The 18,907-nt window shown below is 38.4% G+C and overlaps 5 protein-coding genes across 5 annotated transcripts; 2 read left to right on the top strand and 3 right to left on the bottom strand.

The window, feature by feature from the left end:
* Positions 1-150: 150 nt before the first annotated feature.
* LOC117619997 (peroxidase 5-like) lies at positions 151-1,626 on the top strand. The gene is made up of 4 exons (XM_034350080.1): positions 151-363; positions 587-778; positions 935-1,100; positions 1,214-1,626. Exons 1-4 carry the CDS (start codon positions 151-153, stop codon positions 1,624-1,626), a joined length of 984 nt encoding a protein of 327 aa, XP_034205971.1.
* Positions 1,627-1,892: 266 nt separating this feature from the next.
* On the bottom strand, positions 1,893-3,528 carry LOC117619456 (nascent polypeptide-associated complex subunit alpha-like protein 2). Its single transcript, XM_034349419.1, has 4 exons — positions 3,335-3,528; positions 3,108-3,225; positions 2,557-2,675; positions 1,893-2,466 (listed from the first exon to the last, which is right to left on the bottom strand). Exons 1-4 carry the CDS (start codon positions 3,413-3,415, stop codon positions 2,116-2,118), a joined length of 669 nt encoding a protein of 222 aa, XP_034205310.1. The 5' UTR covers positions 3,416-3,528; the 3' UTR covers positions 1,893-2,115.
* Positions 3,529-4,247: 719 nt separating this feature from the next.
* Positions 4,248-5,641, bottom strand: LOC117619457. Its single transcript, XM_034349420.1, has 3 exons — positions 5,220-5,641; positions 4,702-4,788; positions 4,248-4,603 (listed from the first exon to the last, which is right to left on the bottom strand). The coding sequence occupies exons 1-3, from the start codon at positions 5,637-5,639 to the stop codon at positions 4,469-4,471; spliced, it is 642 nt and encodes a 213-aa protein (XP_034205311.1). The 5' UTR covers positions 5,640-5,641; the 3' UTR covers positions 4,248-4,468.
* Positions 5,642-7,106: 1,465 nt separating this feature from the next.
* On the top strand, positions 7,107-9,362 carry LOC117617464 (caffeic acid 3-O-methyltransferase). Its single transcript, XM_034346844.1, has 4 exons — positions 7,107-7,667; positions 8,274-8,584; positions 8,680-8,744; positions 8,884-9,362. Exons 1-4 carry the CDS (start codon positions 7,249-7,251, stop codon positions 9,184-9,186), a joined length of 1,098 nt encoding a protein of 365 aa, XP_034202735.1. The 5' UTR covers positions 7,107-7,248; the 3' UTR covers positions 9,187-9,362.
* Positions 9,363-9,448: 86 nt separating this feature from the next.
* Positions 9,449-14,078, bottom strand: LOC117617465 (protein DOWNY MILDEW RESISTANCE 6). The gene is made up of 4 exons (XM_034346845.1): positions 13,682-14,078; positions 13,323-13,570; positions 10,238-10,562; positions 9,449-10,101 (listed from the first exon to the last, which is right to left on the bottom strand). The coding sequence occupies exons 1-4, from the start codon at positions 13,877-13,879 to the stop codon at positions 9,853-9,855; spliced, it is 1,020 nt and encodes a 339-aa protein (XP_034202736.1). The 5' UTR covers positions 13,880-14,078; the 3' UTR covers positions 9,449-9,852.
* Positions 14,079-18,907: the final 4,829 nt, after the last annotated feature.

Genomic DNA, 18,907 nt, shown 5'->3' with positions numbered 1-18,907 from the left:
CTGCCTATCTCAGTTGGCACGGGTTGCTTAATTTCCTGGATCTTTAATAATAAATTCACAATTAAATACACTTTTTTCCGGCTATAAATATTAATCATCCTGTCATAGGCCTCCAATTAAGTCAAGTGGGAAAATTAACCAGCAAACAAAATGAGACCACAAAATCTAAATCGTGTATCTATTGTTTTAATTGCTGCTTTGGTATGTCGAAGTGTGCATTCACAGCTCCAAGTTGGGTTTTATACAACTTCATGTACCTTAGCGGAGTTAATCGTCAAGGACGAGGTTAGAAAAGGGTTCTTTAAGAACCCAGGAGTTGCAGCTGGTCTTGTGAGATTGCACTTCCATGACTGCTTTGTTAGAGTAAGATTAATGTCCCCTAATTAAGGCAACTTATTGTTTTCATGTTATCAATGGTTCAACTTAACAAGGAACATAAGTATATTGGTAGATTCTAACATGCACGTATGTTCCTCCTTTTGACTTGACTACTAGAAATGAGGTTACAATTGTATACTAGCTGTCAGGCTTGAGCTATTTGAGTTTGACAGATAGGGTAAACTAATTTAATTTGTTGCTTCTTTAGGGCTGTGATGCATCGGTGCTCCTTGATTCCACTTCCTTAAACAAGGCAGAAAAGGATTCACCGGCGAATAACCCAAGCCTACGAGGATTTGAAGTCATTGACAGTGCAAAGGCTAGACTGGAAGCTGTATGCAGAGGTGTTGTATCATGCGCTGATATAGTTGCATTTGCAGCCAGGGATAGCATAGAGATAGTAAGAGATTCATCTCCTTTGCTTGAGTAGGGTATTTTTATAATTTGGGCCCCTATATTGGGTATAATAGTGAATCTCCCTAATATACGTGTGTGTGTGTGTGTGTGTGGCTAGTTTTTGTATCTATTTCTTATCAAATCTGTGATCTCCATGCAGACTAGAGGGCTTGGATATATCGTTCCTGCTGGAAGAAGAGATGGCAAAATTTCACAAGCTTCAGACACATTCACGAACTTACCTCCCCCATCATTCAATGTCGACCAGCTCAGTAAACTTTTTGCAAACAAGGGTTTTACACAAGAAGAAATGGTTACTCTCTCTGGTATTAACAACTCTGATCTGAATTCTTCCTTGTGAAAATCCTAAACACTTTTCTGTTGCTTTCTATAAAGTAACAAATACAGATGCTAATGAATCAGATACTGTGATTTACAGGAGCACACACCATTGGCCGCTCTCATTGCACAGCTTTCAGTAACAGATTGTACAATTTTAACAGAACATCAAGGCAGGACCCAAGTTTAGACCCCCCGTACGCTGCTCAGTTGAAGCAGCAATGCCCACAAGGCAACACAAGTCCAAACTTTGTGGTTCCGATGAACCCCGCAAGCCCTGCCGTCACTGACACCAGCTACTACGCCGACATTCTTACAAACCGAGGTTTGTTTACATCAGACCAAACTCTCCTCACAAACTCAGCAGCCGCAAACCAAGTCCATCAAAATGCCAAAATGCCCTTCCTTTGGAGGACTAAATTCGCTTCTGCAATGGTGAAGATGGCCAGACTTGAAGTCTTAACAGGCAATGCTGGTGAGATTCGAGCAAATTGCAGGGTTATTAACAGCTAGAGAGACCAGAGAGGTTTTCTTATGCGTGCTCCTCAAACTTAAGGATGGGGATGCTTCAGCTTACTTTTCAATTCTAGTTATTTGTTTGGTTGGTTGTCCTTGTATTTGTGTTTTTTCGGTCAATGGTTGTGCTTCTATTAGTTTAATAACATAACAAGCACCTTGCTGTTATGTTAGCGAATAATCACCAAAGTAATAAAATAAGTGCCCCCGGTTAACCTATCACCATTTACCTATCAATCAAGTATTAAAGTAACCAAAAGATATCAAGAGATGAATAATGAAATCCTTAATTAACTCATCAAGAGTGACGGGCATCAGCAAAACTAAAGACCCTCACTGCGATTGTTTTCAGTCCCCCGAAAAATGAAAAGAAATGCATAATCCAGCCTCATAGATGGGCGTCCCATTTAACTAATTACGACACCAATTCAAAAACACTCATCATCAAGTAAACAATGAGCATGAGGAAAATTATGATTGCCCAAATCAAGTTGTGAGCTCCATGATAGCACTGACGATGTCTCCGCTGTGAGTCTTGAGAGCCTTGACAGCTTTGCTCCTTGACACCCCAGCCTGTGTCATGACCAAATCAATGTCCCTAGGTTCCACCCCGGCTTCATCAATCTCTTCCTCCTCTTCATCTGCCTGAGCTCCAGCAGCCGCTGCAGAAATCTCTGATTTTGTCATCACAGAACTCATGTCTGGCATCCTGAACTGCTGAGCGGCCTGTGTCTGCAGCTGAGAGCTCAAATCCTCTATCTTGGCCTCACCAAATATGACATAGGTCTCAGAATTTGGACTCTTGAAGACATCAGGTTTCGAGATGAAAAATAGTATCTGAAACACCCAAAAAGAAGAAACAATGAATATTGTGCATGTTATTACCATATCTCAATTAAATGAGCAGGAAATCAAACAGCAGCTTACATTTTTGGTTCTCTTGATGGTGACCCTGCTAACACCCGTAACAGGCTTCATGCCCAGCTTCAACATTGCCTTTCGACTCTTCTTCTCACTTCTGCTCTGCTTTGAAGACTCATTTCCACCTGTTACTAATTCTCTAATCAAGATCACTTGAAGACAAAGATAGATAATATGCATTTCATTGTAATTGAGTAGCAAAAATGCTCTAGCCCACAATGAAACCTCAGCATGAATGAATGAAAAAGTTTGAATTTTTATACTTCAGAACAATGACTTAGGTCGAAAAAACTTTCAAAATTTCAAATCAAAATCACCCAAGCTAATTTTTATGCTTTCATAGTTTCTGTTAATTCTTTAATTTTCTCCCTCTAACATGCTCCAAACCCAAAACACTCCAAGCATTACAGAAAATCCTGGAACAGTATATAATAAATGACAGAAATGACAAATACGCCCTAAAATGGAGCAATTGACACCATAACAATGAAAACCCTCCTCTTTTTCCGGAAGGAAAACAGGGAAACCGATAAAGAAGATAAGACGAAAAGGACGACCTTGAGCGCCATCTTCCTTGTCATCGTCGTCGTCGTCGTCGTCGTCATCCTCGTCGTCTTCGTCCCTGTCGTTGTCGTCCTTCACGTCCTCAACCACGACTTCGTCTTCTTCCTTGTTCTGTCAATAGTCGCAGTATTGGGATTACTTAAAAATATAAATAAATAACAAAATGGATAATGTAAATGAGTATATTTAATTCCAAAAAGATAAAAGCGAGGAGCTTTACCTGATGAGAGTTCTTGAGGGATTGGTCGGTGGACAGGACCTCGTCGGCCGCCTCCGGGTGAACCAGTGGAGCCGGTGACATCTTCGGCTTCGTCGTCTAAACTCTACAAACTCTAAAACGGATAAATATGGAGAGTCTTAGCCGTTTGGGTCGCACGCAGCAGTCGATGCAATAGGAATGGGGATGGCTTTTCTGTTATATCATTGATGATTTACAAGGGTTTCTCTTTGTATTTACCATTTTTACATGGGCCTCCAAGTTTTGGGCTTTATACATCTTTCATTTATCACTTCGGCCCACACATACACACTAAGCCCATTCATTAAATTAAATCACGTAATTTGCAGTCGACTCATTCGATAGTTAGATAAGGCCCTATCTCTTAACCGTTAGATCAAACTAATCAATTTGATCAAACAGCGAACCAATTTGATTCAACGGAGATAATTTTTTTTATTGATTTTTCTATATATTCCATTACAGTTTATACTGCTGAATAAATTGTTAATAGATTCTTATCTGAGTAAAAGAACAGTTCTGAATAGCAAATCCCATTAACATAAATTCATTAAAAAAAAGGAATTATTGTAATGTTTGATCTAACCCATAATGAATAAGCAAGCAGCATTCCTTAAAGCATTATTTTTATTTTGTGTGTAATTTTTCAACCTGTATGCATCATCTCTTTCAACAAAACTGGAGTGACCGAACACCAGTTACAATCATGTAACCCCAAAATGTGACAGTTTAAACATAGCCACAGGGCAGTGATAGAGTTTTTTTTTTTTTTTTTTTTCCTTTAACTGTGTGGATATAATTGCTCATAATAGATATTCCATTTCATGATTCATGAGGCATATGCAATTCTGATTAACTCTACTAAAAACCACCTGCAGCTGCAACTGCTGAGAATAAATCAAATCAAAAGCATAGAATGCTTCTTCTGCATCATTTCATAAGATGTAAACTACATATTTTCAAGCCAGACATAATACAAAGCCAAGTACAGTACCCCCTATGAACAACAAAATTACTTGAACTTGACCACCTAATAGCAAAACAGTACACTTTTCTTGGAATTTCTGGTATACCATTAACTGCAATCTGGCTTAAAACAAGAGTTTGGGAGTTTGTTCATTTCTTAGCAGCTGCTTGCTGCTTCCTTAAATATCTTCTGGACTTCCAATCACCAATGTGCTCAGAAGCATGGCAATGTGCTAATTTCCATAGCACACATGGAGCTGCTGAATCACATACATAGCAGTAGCACTACAAACAAATGGTGAATTCAGTTTATATGTCATGTTAAACAAAAGAAATGGGATGCACTCATAATTGCAAATATTTGAACTTGTAAACTCTATTACCAGCTCACAGTAGCTTTCGTGAGGCGTTGTTTCAAAAGGGAATTTCAAACAGAGATGCCTTGAATGTGGATAATCTCTACAAGCAACCTGCACATCATCAATTTAAATCAAGACAAGGCTTGATAAATTCACAAAACTAGCTATTCAAACCCTCCTCTGAGTCTGAGGTATAAATTAGATGTAAATGCAACACATTGGCCTGCATTCAATGTTTGGCTTCCAGAACTTGGAATTACAAATGAACAAGAAACATGTTTGAAATCTAAAGTTTTATGCTTTCGATTTCTCTGCTTCAGTCAATATAAACAGATAAGTGTTAAAGTTCATTTAGTTTTTCTTTTTTCAAGATTAAAAAAAGAAAAGAAAAGTTATCTTCTTTTTCAAAGACCTAGAAGGCTTACAGGCAAAATGGGGTTACGATTTCCACAGCAACCAAACAGAGCAACAGAGAAAGAAAATTGATTGAAAAGAAAAGAGCAGAGAGAGACATCAAATGGAACATGGGGAAAACAAACAACCTGGCCTTTCTCAGCAACAACGGCGACGTCAGGAGACTCCGGAGCATTATGACCAGCAAAATTATCGGACACGGATAACTTGGATAACTGAATGGGCTCAAATGGGTCGAAATCTAAGATGAAACAGTCATCGACTTCCTCGAACTGCTTGACATCGACCTTGTTTTTGACACAGAGAATGTGTCTGATGGGGCTCCCATCTTCCTCCAAGGAAGACGAAGTTCTCGGAGCGACTCTCTTTTTCTTCTTCTGGCCTGAGGGGCTCGATAACTTTACCGCTTTCATGTTGTTTTCACTTTCCCCCATTCTCCCTGTCGCTCTCGCTCTCTTTTGGTTACCCAGGATTTGAATCTTTTCGAATTTCCCCGAATGCTGCCCTCTTCGCTGAACAATGGCGCTTAGACTCGCACGATCCCACATCATTAAACGACATGCTCCTTTTTCGAAACGGAAACGAGGACCGGCATCAATTGAGACACACTGAGATTCGATACGGCAAAGTGGCCCAGAAGGCCCATGGGCTACTGCCATGCAACATTTATATCCAATTTGGGCCGACAGGCCCATAAAGAAAAGATATGGGTAGTGTCCTTGGTCCCAATGATCCAATCATTAGAATAATACATCCCTCCATTTTGTTTGTGCAAACTAATCATAATGTAACAAATATTTTAATAAAAAACGTTGAACTAATATTTTGTGATGACTAATTAATGCTGTGTTAGTTTGTTGGTTGGATGGGTTAGAAATAAAGCTTGGAATGAAGAATGCAGGGTTGGGGAAGAAGTTGATAAAAGAGGTGGCCTTTTGGACCTTTTCAATTCTGAATTTTCTCGATCCTTTTTAATATCGTCTCTCTGTGTGGGAAAACACTCTTCCAGAAGAATAGTGGGGCCAATATGTGGAATTGCACTCCTTCTGGTCGCCAATAGCTGCATCCACTGTCTACATCTTCAAGGAGTAGGTGAAGTTGCTATCCCATCCACAATCAAACAAAACAACACAGGGTTTGTTTACAAAATTAATCTACTTTGTGCTGTTTTTGTTTTTCATGAGTTCACTTTCTGAGGCAATCACCAAGAAACTCTGCCATCTTCTTTTTGCTAGCAAACTAAGAGGAATCCTAGGAGCATATATCTCTTACAACAAGAACCAAACTTGTTACATCTTCAGCTTAAGTGGAGATGAAGAAGCTGAGGCATACTTTTGTTGCCTAAGTTGAAGTAACACCAAATTATATCAATAGGAGACCATGTGGATGGGTCCCACTCACCTACTGATTTGATATCTGAGCTCAACTTTGGTAAAATATAACATTATAAGATAATATACATATAAACCCATGACAAGGAGATGTTAATTTTATGCGCTTGGGTCTCATCAAACTCAAACATGCCACCTTCTTGGGCCATCACTGGCAATGGCATGACGAGAATATGATGCTTGATTACGGATCATAACATGTATATTTCTCTTAAGCATAGTATTAGTGTCCACTTGACAATTCTCTCTAATTAGGCATGTTGTTTAGACTTTAAACCTTTCAATAAGACATCGCACAACTTTCACAATATGTGTTACATTTATTCAATCGGAATTGTTTTTCAAAGATTGAATTAAGGGATTCACTCTTTAATATTAGAGTTTAGATTTATTAAATCATGATTACATTTGTTTGCGTGAGATACAAATTTCTAAACTCTAATTAAGTTCAGGAGGAAATTAAATAATTAATCAATGGTGAAGTTTAGAGCCTTAAAGGTCAAGATGTGTAGGATGTATGTGGGGTCATGTACTGGTCTGGTGGTGGACACAGGTAGCACATCAAGGTGGTGGGTGAGCAAAAACACCATATATACATATATATAATGCCACTGGTTAGCACGCCCATTTCCTCAAGCCTCGGTCTTCTTCTCTGTTTTACCTTCCTCAACTTCTCTCTCTCTCTCTCTCTCTCTCTCTCTCTCTCTCTCTCTCACAGAGGCTCTCTGTCTAAACCCACCAAACCAATACCAATACCAATACCAAAATGGGTTCAACTGGTGAGACTCAGATGACCCCAACCCAAGTATCAGATGAAGAAGCCAACCTGTTTGCCATGCAGTTAGCCAGCGCCTCTGTTCTGCCCATGGTGCTTAAGGCAGCCATAGAGCTTGACCTCTTGGAGATCATGGCTAAAGCTGGACCTGGTGTTTTCCTTTCCCCCACAGACATAGCTTCTCAGCTCCCAACCAAGAACCCAGATGCACCTGTCATGCTTGACCGCATGTTGCGCCTCCTGGCCAGCTACTCTATTCTCACTTACTCTCTGCGCACCCTGGCTGATGGTAAAGTTGAGAGGCTCTATGGTCTTGGCCCTGTCTGCAAGTTCTTGACCAAGAATGAAGAAGGTGTCTCTATTGCCCCTCTCTGTCTCATGAATCAGGACAAGGTCCTTGTTGAGAGCTGGTAACCTTTTTTCTTCTTCCTCGTCTCAATTTAACAATCAATTATCAATGTATTGTTAATGGATTGATCAAATTTTCAATGTTACTAACTGTGAGCGGTGACTTGATTGTTTTCCTAGTTTGTTCATCTAGGCCCTCCTTAGCCTTATTCGCTTAATCATTATGCTGGCTGGGGGATAAGCCAAATTATTTTATGGGGACTTGATTAGCCGAGAAAGAAAAAAAGAAAGAAAAAGGCAGAAGATGTTGTTGAGGCCCTGCCAAACCTTTTTTGACTATTGTGGGTCATTTTAGTATAGAGAGACGATACTTGTTTCATACTCAAACAATATTCATTATATACAAACAAAATCTCTATGAGTCATGACTACTAGTGGTCTTTTGAGGATCACCATTCAACCACTTGGGAGTTGGGAAGTGGGGACCACCACTTCACCTACCACAACATAGTTCATTCAACGACAAGCCGTTTTCTCCATCTTTATAAATTATATGATCTATGCTTTTGGCTATGTTTCTCAGTTTCTGTCTATGAATATTGTTGAGTGACACAAATGAGTTGGATGTAGGTTACATATTACTATTTTTCCATTTTGGACTTGTGTAGGTATCACTTGAAAGACGCAGTTCTTGACGGTGGCATTCCATTCAACAAGGCCTATGGAATGACTGCTTTTGAATATCATGGCACTGACCCCAGATTCAACAAGGTCTTCAACAGGGGAATGGCTGACCACTCTACCATCACCATGAAGAAAATCCTTGAGACATACAAAGGGTTTGAGGGCCTCACATCAGTCGTGGATGTCGGTGGCGGGACGGGAGCCGTCCTTAACATGATCGTCTCCAAGTACCCCTCGATCAAGGGCATTAACTTCGACTTGCCTCATGTCATTGAAGATGCTCCTCAATATCCCGGTATAAATGTGCATCATATTACCTTTTGCTTAGTAGATTTAGCCACTTCACAACATATAAGTCCTTTTTGACCTCTATGGATCTTTTGGATATAGGTGTGGAGCATGTTGGGGGAGACATGTTTGTAAGTGTTCCAAAAGGAGATGCAATTTTCATGAAGGTGAGCTAGAAATTATCTGAAACCTGCACTGTATCTTATCAGTTATTTCATTCATGAGAATAGGTTATCCCATTAATGATGCTAAGGTGATGTTCATTATATTGGGAACTAATATCTAATTGGGTGTGCAATGTTACAGTGGATATGTCATGATTGGAGTGATGAGCATTGCTTGAAATTTTTGAAGAACTGCTATGCTGCACTTCCAGACAACGGGAAGGTGATTCTTGGTGAGTGCATTCTTCCTGTAGCCCCAGACAGTAGCCTTGCAACTAAGGGAGTTGTTCATATCGATGTGATCATGTTGGCTCACAACCCTGGGGGAAAAGAGAGGACAGAGCAGGAGTTTCAGGCCTTGGCCAAGGGAGCTGGATTCCAAGGCTTTAACGTCGCGTGCTCTGCCTTCAACACCTATGTTATAGAATTCCTTAAGAAGAATTGACTGCTTAACGGGCTTGGTATGCTGTCATCTGCATACATATTGCTTTGGTTTTTGACATGGTGATCAGATCAGATCCCATGCGGAGTTCACATTACACCATATGTAGATTTTAATTGCACAAAAAGTAATAAGAAGTGTTTCCATGTTGCTTGCTTGTACCTAGTGAGCTTTTGATATTTGGATCCATATATATGACTTTCTTGCATCCAGAAATTAAAAAAGGGTGGGGAAAACAAAGAAAATGGCAACGAACAAGGGGTAATTCATGCGAAGAAATAACAAGACATTCACATGATATTATTCAGAACCTTACAGAGCATCTCAACCCTCTGTATAACATGAAATAAGTTTACAAAGAGGCCTTGCTGCATACAATAACAATTATATGGCCAACCTGTCGAATTATTCCAGATGTTACAACAATGGAGGCAAGTAGTTCAGAGTAATAGAATAACCAATAAAATAAACCAGCAGAGTGGAAATTATTCAACATATGCATAAGTCAAGACACTTTAAACCTTTCAGAACAACTGCGATGCGCCAACCTGTGGCTTCCAATAGCATGCTGCAATCCCTCCACCCCACCAGGTTATAAAAGCAGCCCTACATGCCATGACGAGAAATATATAATCAGATTGGCAACAACTAGCAAGACACAAATTGAGGCTACTGATCGGTCTTGAAAAGCTCCAAACAATGCTCTTCATTCAAGTCCCTAGTCCAAAACTTCTTATAATACTCTGTGTACGTGTAGCCCCTATAAATGGCTGCAGAACCATCATCTGTAAGAGCCTTTGCTGGGCTGATCAGTGCGTCATCTTGTGGGCAGAGGAATGAAGCCACTGATAGCCTTGCTCTGTCAGTATTTGTAATGGCACGGTGCCACACACTCTTATAAATTCCATTACTCAAGGCCTGCAGCAATTCACAAGAATTTTGTTATTCGATAACATGATACTTCGAGAGCAGGAGTAACTGCTTTTGATCACTTGAGTGACAATTGGGTTAATTCATTAGATTGATTTTTGAGTAGAAACAATGAAGGGGGTACCTGTAATTGGTCGCCAAGGTTAATGACAAAAGCGTTAGGGTGGGGATTGACAGCAACCCATTTGCCATCCTTGAGAACTTGAAGGCCAGCAACCCCGAGGTCTTGGAGAAGAATTGTTAGGGCATTTGGGTCAGTGTGTCCTGGCAGCCCATAAGTCAGCTCGGGCTGTGGACATGGCGGGGAAAAGTTCACGGCCATATGCTGTCCTTGCTCACCCAACGTACACTTTATGTAATCTTTCTCCAGCCCTAAACTCTCTGATATTAACTCCTGTAATCTGAACCCCAGTTCTCGAACTTCTACAGAGTACTTACTCACAATGTCCCTGCAACCCAAAATGAATTCACGTAAGAAATTTGATATATTCACACCAAAAAAAAAAAATTTATTAATAAAAAGCCAACCCCGTCTAACACACCCCAATATTTCTAAAAGTTAGCCCAGATAACCGAGCACAGTTATTGGAAAAGCTGACCCGTTAAGTTAACCTAGCCCAATTATTCAAAGCGCTGTCGGCGTGATTGGGTTTTGGATTACCAAGAAAAACGTTTTCATTTTGGACCGGCCCGTCCCACAGTAAACATAGCTACTAAAAGAATATCAAAAACTTGGGTTTCCTTTTAAGGCCCGTACTGAAATCCGGGAGATGATACAATAAGGGGGAGTTTTGGTGAGGGGTAAAATCTAACCATTCAATTATTAAAAAAGTTTAAGTTCAATTATTTTCTCTTTCTTATTAGATAGTGGGATTGAACCCTCCCACAATCCCCTCATTATAGTATTTTGGTTGAAATCCAAGACTTTCGCCAAAGTCCACGAGTGTTGCAAAACTCTATTTTGTTTTTGGTAATGATTCAGTATTTTATATTATTCTAATATATAAGATTACTTTTCTCAAATTCTAATATTTAGTAGTGTGTGAGAGAAAAACCTCTTTATTCTATAATTTATGACTATTGCTTGTACTAAATAAAGTGTATAAGAAGACGGGCACGTTACCCATGTCTACACAAAAAATCTAGTTCATAAATAACAAGTAGTAGCACATTATCGTATCTCACCCGTATTTATGTGGACCACGAGATTTAGGGCATGTTTGGAAGTGCTTCTGGAATGGCCAAAAACACTTTCTGATAACTAAAAGCGCTTCTAATAGCGTTTGACAGAAAAATTTAGAAACGTTTGAGAAGCACTGTTATGTACTTCTTCAAGAAGCACTTCCAAATACTTTTCCACGAAGGACCTCAATTTTTTTTAATGAAAATTCAAGAGTTTTATAATAAAAGTACTTTTATTATAAGCAATTATGAGCAAAAATACTTCCTTAAAAAAAGGTCCCAAACAAGCCATTAATTTCAATTAATAAAGTGGCCTCATACGTGTGGTCTCCCGACTATTTTAATAGCTTTAACACACAATTAAAATAGAATAGAGACAAATAACCCCAAAAAAGAAAACAAAATTAGTCCACTTAGTCCTGACCTGATCAAACGTGCGGAACTGAACCAATGAAATATCCATCACAAGAAGTGGTGTGATTGTTCACGTAACCACCATCCCTCTCGAGACTTACATGTCAGGAATAGCAAAGTTTTTCTCCCTCTGCCGTAGCACTTGCTGACATTTATTTTCAAAAGCGTGCCTGACCTCTGGCGTACTCTTCCATGCAAGTTTATTGCTACTGCCACGCTGGCCACCCGATTAAATTAAATTCACAAATAAATTAATAAAATTGATACCGTGGATTGTGGACCACTATGATTACACGGAACCTATGAATTCATCCACCACATGATTCATTCATTCCGCTTACGTCAACACGGACTAATCCCACTACGTCATAAACTTATTTAAAATCACAAACCGAACACGAAGCTATCAACGGCTGACACATCGCCTCTGCCAACCGAAATTGCCGTTATCACCGTCAATTAGGGTAAGGGAAAAGATAACCCGACGGCCCGGCAAAGATCAAAATTTATATATCACCGACAGTTACGCCACATCAATTTGTCTACCTATCTAATATCTGTGGCGGGACATCCCAGTACAATCCCCACCGTCAATCGGATATCCGGTTAAGAGTCATGGACGGTAGCGATGAACACAAGATAATACTGCCAAGTCTGCCTAGATGTTGACAAAGTCAACCTGGGCCCTATTTTCCTCCTGTTTATATTCAGAAAGGACTACAAATCGCGCACGACTATACGATTACAATTATTTCATTTATTTCTTAATAAACTAATAGAAGTGGGTTTCTACTTTTAATACAAGGATTATTCTAAATAAATAAAAACAACACAAGGACTATACTTTTGCAGTCCTTTAAAATATTTGTATTATTAGGTCTTTTTACCACACCCCAAAAAAAAAAAAAAAGATGCTGCGTACCTATTCGTAAATCTTTCTTTTAGGAACGCCATGTGGGCACATGCCAAAGCCAATCATGAAGATCGTATTCATATCGAATGCATCTTTCTCTCATTTTAGAAATCAAAAGAGCTAAAGTATGAGATCCAATCGAAGGCCAATTACCATTTCTCACATTTGTCATATGCCTTATTTATGCATAAAGCCAACTCTTAATCAACATTCTTCTGAGAACCCTAGCTATCACCCACCAAAACCCTAAAAATTAAACATTATACAACTTACATCACACTAAATTTATCGTATCATTCTATAATACTTGAGTTTTAAATCATGCATAAAAGATCGTAGAATATCTAAGATTTCAGAATGTCTCCCAGTAAATTTTAGAATATACAAAGAGTAGGTCAATGCTTTACTATTATAAAAGTTCCTCGTATCGTAGTAGTTATAACCCATGACGTTATCTTCTACAAAGTTTAACGATCAGATAAGCATGTCATGTGTCATGAAAAAATATGACGTGAATTTGTTTGCATTATTTATTTCTCTCAACATCGAACTCAATTTATTAAAAGACGCATATAATATAAAGCAACGTGGCAGACAGTCAGCACCGCCTTTGCCGAAAGAAAAATGCAGCCATTGGTGTGTGAAGCTTATCTCAGAGAGAAGGAGACAAAGTAATAAGAGGGATAGAGAGTTAACGTACTTGAAGGAAGAAGGATTGGAGGGCCACTCTGGAACGTACTTTTCCAGAGGATAGCAATGGAGTCTGAGATAGTCTCTCCAGTTATGAACCTTCTCCTTGTTCACATTAAAACTTGTAGAAAGCCTCATCGTCTTTGATGGATCATCTGAATACAACTTCATCTTTTCCTCCACAGGAAGGCTAAAGAACTCAGTGGCCGTCCCTAACATCTTTTCCACTGCTTCCGTAGACACACCATGATTGATAACCTAGGGTACCAAAATCAACGGATATAAACAGATCCCAACATATATATATATGAATTATGTACGTGACAAACAAGTTCCTGATATGATATAGAGAGTGAGTGACGTAGATACCTGAAAAAAGCCATAAGACTTGCAAGCATCACCAACTTGCTGCACAGTTTCGGCTCTATTCTCCGAGGCCAAATTAATTACAGGAATGTTTTTGCATTCGGAGACTTCAGACAAGCGAGGTCGCTCGGATTCTGGTCTGACATAACCTTCCGGCAAGTTTTGGTATTTGAATCCGGAGGAGAGGACTTTGGTTTCCATGTTTCTTATAATTTTTGGGGGAGGGGGATGACAAAGACAGCAATTAAAAATGTGCAGTCTCTCTCTCACCGTCGCTCTCTTGGTCTGCCTGCTAAGCTGAATTGGAGTAAGTAAAGTTCCAGGAAGATGCACTTCTTAGTGACATTGCAGATGGTATTATATAGAGGCGCTGAGAGACCTGTCAGATATTGACCCTTGACTTGTAGGCTTGGGTCTTGCAGCCACTCAAATGGGGTTGTATAAATTTAAAAATGAAAAGTGGGGCTTGAGTCATTTATCATAAGCAAGGTTTAAAATATTGTTAGTTTTGAAAATATCGGTAGTACAGAAATATAGAAATTTTGATAGAAATAGATAAAAATTGAATAAAAATCACGAAAATTATAAGAAAAACTTGAAATATTTTTTTAAACTTTGGAGAAAGTTTATTTAGTCAATTATCTATTATTTTATCACAAAAAATTGAAAGAAAATGCATTGCATGATGAGTTTAACTGATTTAAGTTGATTATATATCAAGTTGACAAACACTGAGTATATAAAATATGTAATAATTAATGAAAGAATATTAAACATAACATAATCATTTATTTATAATGATTTACATAATATTTTACACTTTATACATTGTCTGGTAAGATACATGAGTGATTAGTACCATATAGAGTTCTTATAAGGTTCAAATTTGAGTTATTTACATTAACACCTCATGAGGTTTTCGACTTTTCACAAAACTCCTTGAAGTTTTAGAAATTAAAAGAACACCCCCTCAAGTTTTAAATTGTTTTCACAAAACTTCATTTTATTGATTTTTCATCCAAAGATTGATGATTTTATACCAAAAAAAATTCTCCAAATGACAAAGTTGGCCTTTGAGATTAGATTGCATATACTTCATTGAGGTTAATTTTGTCATTTGCATAAGTTTTTTTCTGATGAAATCATCAATTTTTGGACAAACAATCAACGAAAAGGGGTTTTATGAAAACAAACTGAAACCTCAGAGGTTGTTCGTGTAATTTTTAAGACCTGAGGAGGTTTGTGAAAACACAAGAAACCTGAGGGGGTGTTAGTGTAAATAACACTTCAAAATTTTCATTGTCTTCATCATCTCGATATTATCGATATTATAGCAATATTTTGGCCAAATATTGCTAAAGTTTGAGAAAAATTATTGATATCAATATTTTTTGATATTATCGATATGTGTATGGATACGTTCCAAAATATCATTGACCTTAAAAAACGATAATATTCTCGATATTTCGTCGATATTATCAATATTTTAGACTATGATCATAAATAGTTGAGAAGAGACGAATAAAAGTATTGGAATTGCAAATGGAGGCTTTTCTATGATCCTCTGATTCTTTAACTTTGAGCATGCATCTAAAAAACCTCACCTGAACTGAAGTACTTCCATTTGATGCATGGAATGCTAGGGTTCGCATTTTTCATATCTCAATTCTCTTGAGGAGTAATTGATGAATTGCATCTAAAAGAGGTTGTTTTACTTTTATGCATTAATTGATAAATCAACAATTGGTGTCAATTAGGCATTACTGTGCTGTGAAAATAATCGCTGTCAGATTTGCTGTGAGTGAAATCAGCTGTGAGATAAAGCAGTTTGGTGTTTAGTAAAATTTTTGTTAAAAGTGTTGTTGGTATTGATTTTACGCATAATTAGAAAATGATTGTCACATAATCATTAAACTCAGCGCCTCTTCGATACTGATTCCTGCATAATTAGAAAATGAAAGCACCTTATTAACTACTTTCCCTTATAGATTTCTCTCACAGAAAATTTTAATAATAAGTTATTTTCTCATAGATTACCAAACGGGTTGGGCTTCTCAATTTTTTTTTAAAATCACTTATTACCCCAAATAAGTAATGTCAAACGGGCACTTAGGGCCAGTTTGGCATTGCTGTGCTGTGAAAATAATCGCTGTCAGATTTGCTGTGAGAGAAAGCAGTTTGGCATTTGGTAAAATTTTTGTTAAAAATGTTGTTGGTATTGATTTTATGCATAATCAGAAAATGATTGCTGCATAATCAGTAAACCTAGCGCCTCTTCGGAACTGATTCCTGCATAATCAGAAAATGAAAGCACCTCATTAGCTGCTTTCTTTTATAGCTTTCTCTCACAGCAATTTTTAACAATAAGTGATTTTCTCACAGTTTACCAAACGGGTTGAGCTTCTCAAATTTTTTTAAAAATCACTTATTATCCCAAATAAACAATGCCAAACGAGCACTTAGTATCTATCTATCTACATCTCAATTTAGACCTCAAAATTCTGCATGTGTTGCAGTAACGTCACACATGAACTAGTTTTTTTCTAGATTCCCACGATCCACCACGACCCTATTGGTCCACATCCAAAAAGCTATCTTTACTGCCCTGTCTATATATGTCTAGCTGGCTACCTAGTCAATCCCCCTAGCTGGCTTTTTTTTTTTTTTTTTTTTCTCTTTCTTTCGACCAAAAATTAAATTTAAAAAAATTGTTTTTTTTTTTTTTTCCCCTTCTTCTCTTTATGTAATTCGCTAGGGAGGGGGAACATTAAATTTAAATTAGGTTGTCTTAAGATTGTTTGTTACGAGAATCGAATCGGAGTGTATTTTGGGGAAGGTTAAGAGTTTGACCCACTTTTTCACTGCGGTGCCACCTCATATGCCTTATAGTACGCAGTAGTCTCCCTAACACAAATTATTTAAGGGTAGCATCTACGTTGGAGACTTGGAGTAAAGAAAACGCTATTTATTTGTGTGGTTGAAAATGGGCAATATACACCCTAGTGTCACGGGATGACTTTTTCGGAGTCTTCCTTCTGTACGGCCTTAGATTTAATCGCCCCTCGAACAAGCGAGCCGTGACACTAGGCTATAAAAGACGACACACATACTTGTAAGCTGGTTAGAAATGCTAACCATACATACACATCATTGTGGTTTACACGTAAAGGTCGGATTTATGATATCTATATATAGAAGAGATGCTATTGTTGTCAATTTTAATTCAATGATTATATATTACATGTGATTTAGACATTTCTCCGGGTTTTTTAAGCTAGCTACTATGCATATATGTATTAAGCACATAGATAATGACTTGCATTTTTGAGGTGGAGGTTTGGGTATTGGCGGTATCCATCACATGTTGACATATACATATATATATGACGAACGTTGTAATCTTATCTTTAGTTGGAACTTGGATTGGAAGGATGACTTAGGAGTGCGGTTGAGAGTAAAATGCCATGTATCAAAATGAATGATTGGTATTGAAAGAGGATGAAGGTTTTATGGACCAGAAGACTCCAACCCACCACCTTTTGAGTGTGAGTGTGTTGGCCCAGAACCCATAAAAAAAAAAGGTGGGTTGACTGTTTGTTAGTCTTTGTGTGGTTTCTTTTATTAAGAACCTTGAAAACGTGCAGGTGCAGGCATATACCATTTAACCACTACCAGAGATTTACAATGCATGTGAGCTTGTGATCGATGTTTATATGGCTGGCGGTACAAAAAAAGAAAAGATGGAGGAATTTCTCCTCCTCGTAAGTCATAATGGAATGGTCATCATTGGTTTTTTCTTACTCGTCACTCATTACGCAAGCACAGTACAGCAGACAGCACAGGAGGCTGGCTTGCAGCCACTGAGATCCTAGCCCCACACGTTGCCATCATACCTATAAAACCATTATCGATTTTCCTAGCCCAATTGTGTTAGTATTATTCTTTCTTTTTCGAAATCGGTTTGAATTAATTACTGCCTAATTTGCACTTTATTAGGGTTTTGGGATGTAATCATGTTGACCGGGAGGGTGGCACCCCCGGTTGACTCTAGGGCCCTGCCTCGAGTCAGGAAGAATAAATGAGTAAAACAGGTTTGGGGCAGACGGATCCTTGTGAATTATCTGGGTAGTGAGATCCTTGTGATCCTTTGGGACAGCCGAATGATTATTTTGAGAGAGAGAAAGAGAGAGAGGGGGGTGCGATGCCAAAGTTATAGGCTAGATTGGTGATGTTTTGAAGGGGTGAATGCGTAGAGTTTTTTTGGATATGACAGAATTATTACCTTTGTCTCAATGTAGGTGAATGATATTTAAAGGGGAAGAAGATGGATCATATCTCTTTAAATCTAACCTAGAAGAGATCCTCAGCCACCCTCTATGCTAGGATAAGAGAGTGGCTAGATTGGTGATGTTTTGAATGAGTGAATGCGTAGAGTTTTTTTTGGATGTGGCATAATTATTACCTTTGTCTCAATGTAGGTAAATGATATTTATATAGGGGAAGAAGATGGATCATATCTCTTTACATCCAGCCTAGAAGAGATCCTCAACTACCCTCCATGCTAGGATAAGAGGGTGGCTATATGCACTAGTTGCTATGACAACCAGGGACCAACAGTGAGACGATACCTGGCCTGGATTTGAAGTGCATTAAGTGCTCATTTTCAGTCTTGTCCTAACACCCATGTGGGGTAACTTGTTCAGAGATGCGATATCCCTTCGATTCTCTAATCACCTTGATTTGCCCCTCAGGTTGGACTCAGAGGGATCTTGGGAATTATGCCCAAGTATATGGCTCTGGTGGTTCTGACCGTGAACAGATACCATCCAACCGACCTTGGTCTGGTAGGGCATATGATATGGTCGGGTCGGTTGATTTGCCTTTAAAATAATGACCCGTCACGACGAGTCGGGTTATATCGACACACGGGAGTATCTACTTTACTGACCACGTAGCGCCATACTATAGGCTTGGCGTCCATTAATAAATCATGTTCAAACGAAAAAAGAAGTTCTTAAAAGTTCATGTCGACATATAATCAGTGTTGGCCGACATTTACGATAAATCTAGATGGCCTACAATTACAATGCGTCGTATTTGTTGTTATAAAATTTGTTCACACTTAAATTTCAAACTTGCAATCAATTGAGATTTAGAGACGTTTTGTCCTACTCTCTTGTACTTTTTTACACGAAGGTAAATTAAGTCCCACAATCAGCTCTTTGCCTA

Source organism: Prunus dulcis, chromosome 2 (assembly GCF_902201215.1).
Source record: "Prunus dulcis chromosome 2, ALMONDv2, whole genome shotgun sequence".
In the NCBI taxonomy this organism is placed as follows: domain Eukaryota; kingdom Viridiplantae; phylum Streptophyta; class Magnoliopsida; order Rosales; family Rosaceae; genus Prunus; species Prunus dulcis.
Note: the sequence above shows the minus strand (reverse complement) of the source record. Positions and strands in the feature narration are given on the sequence as shown.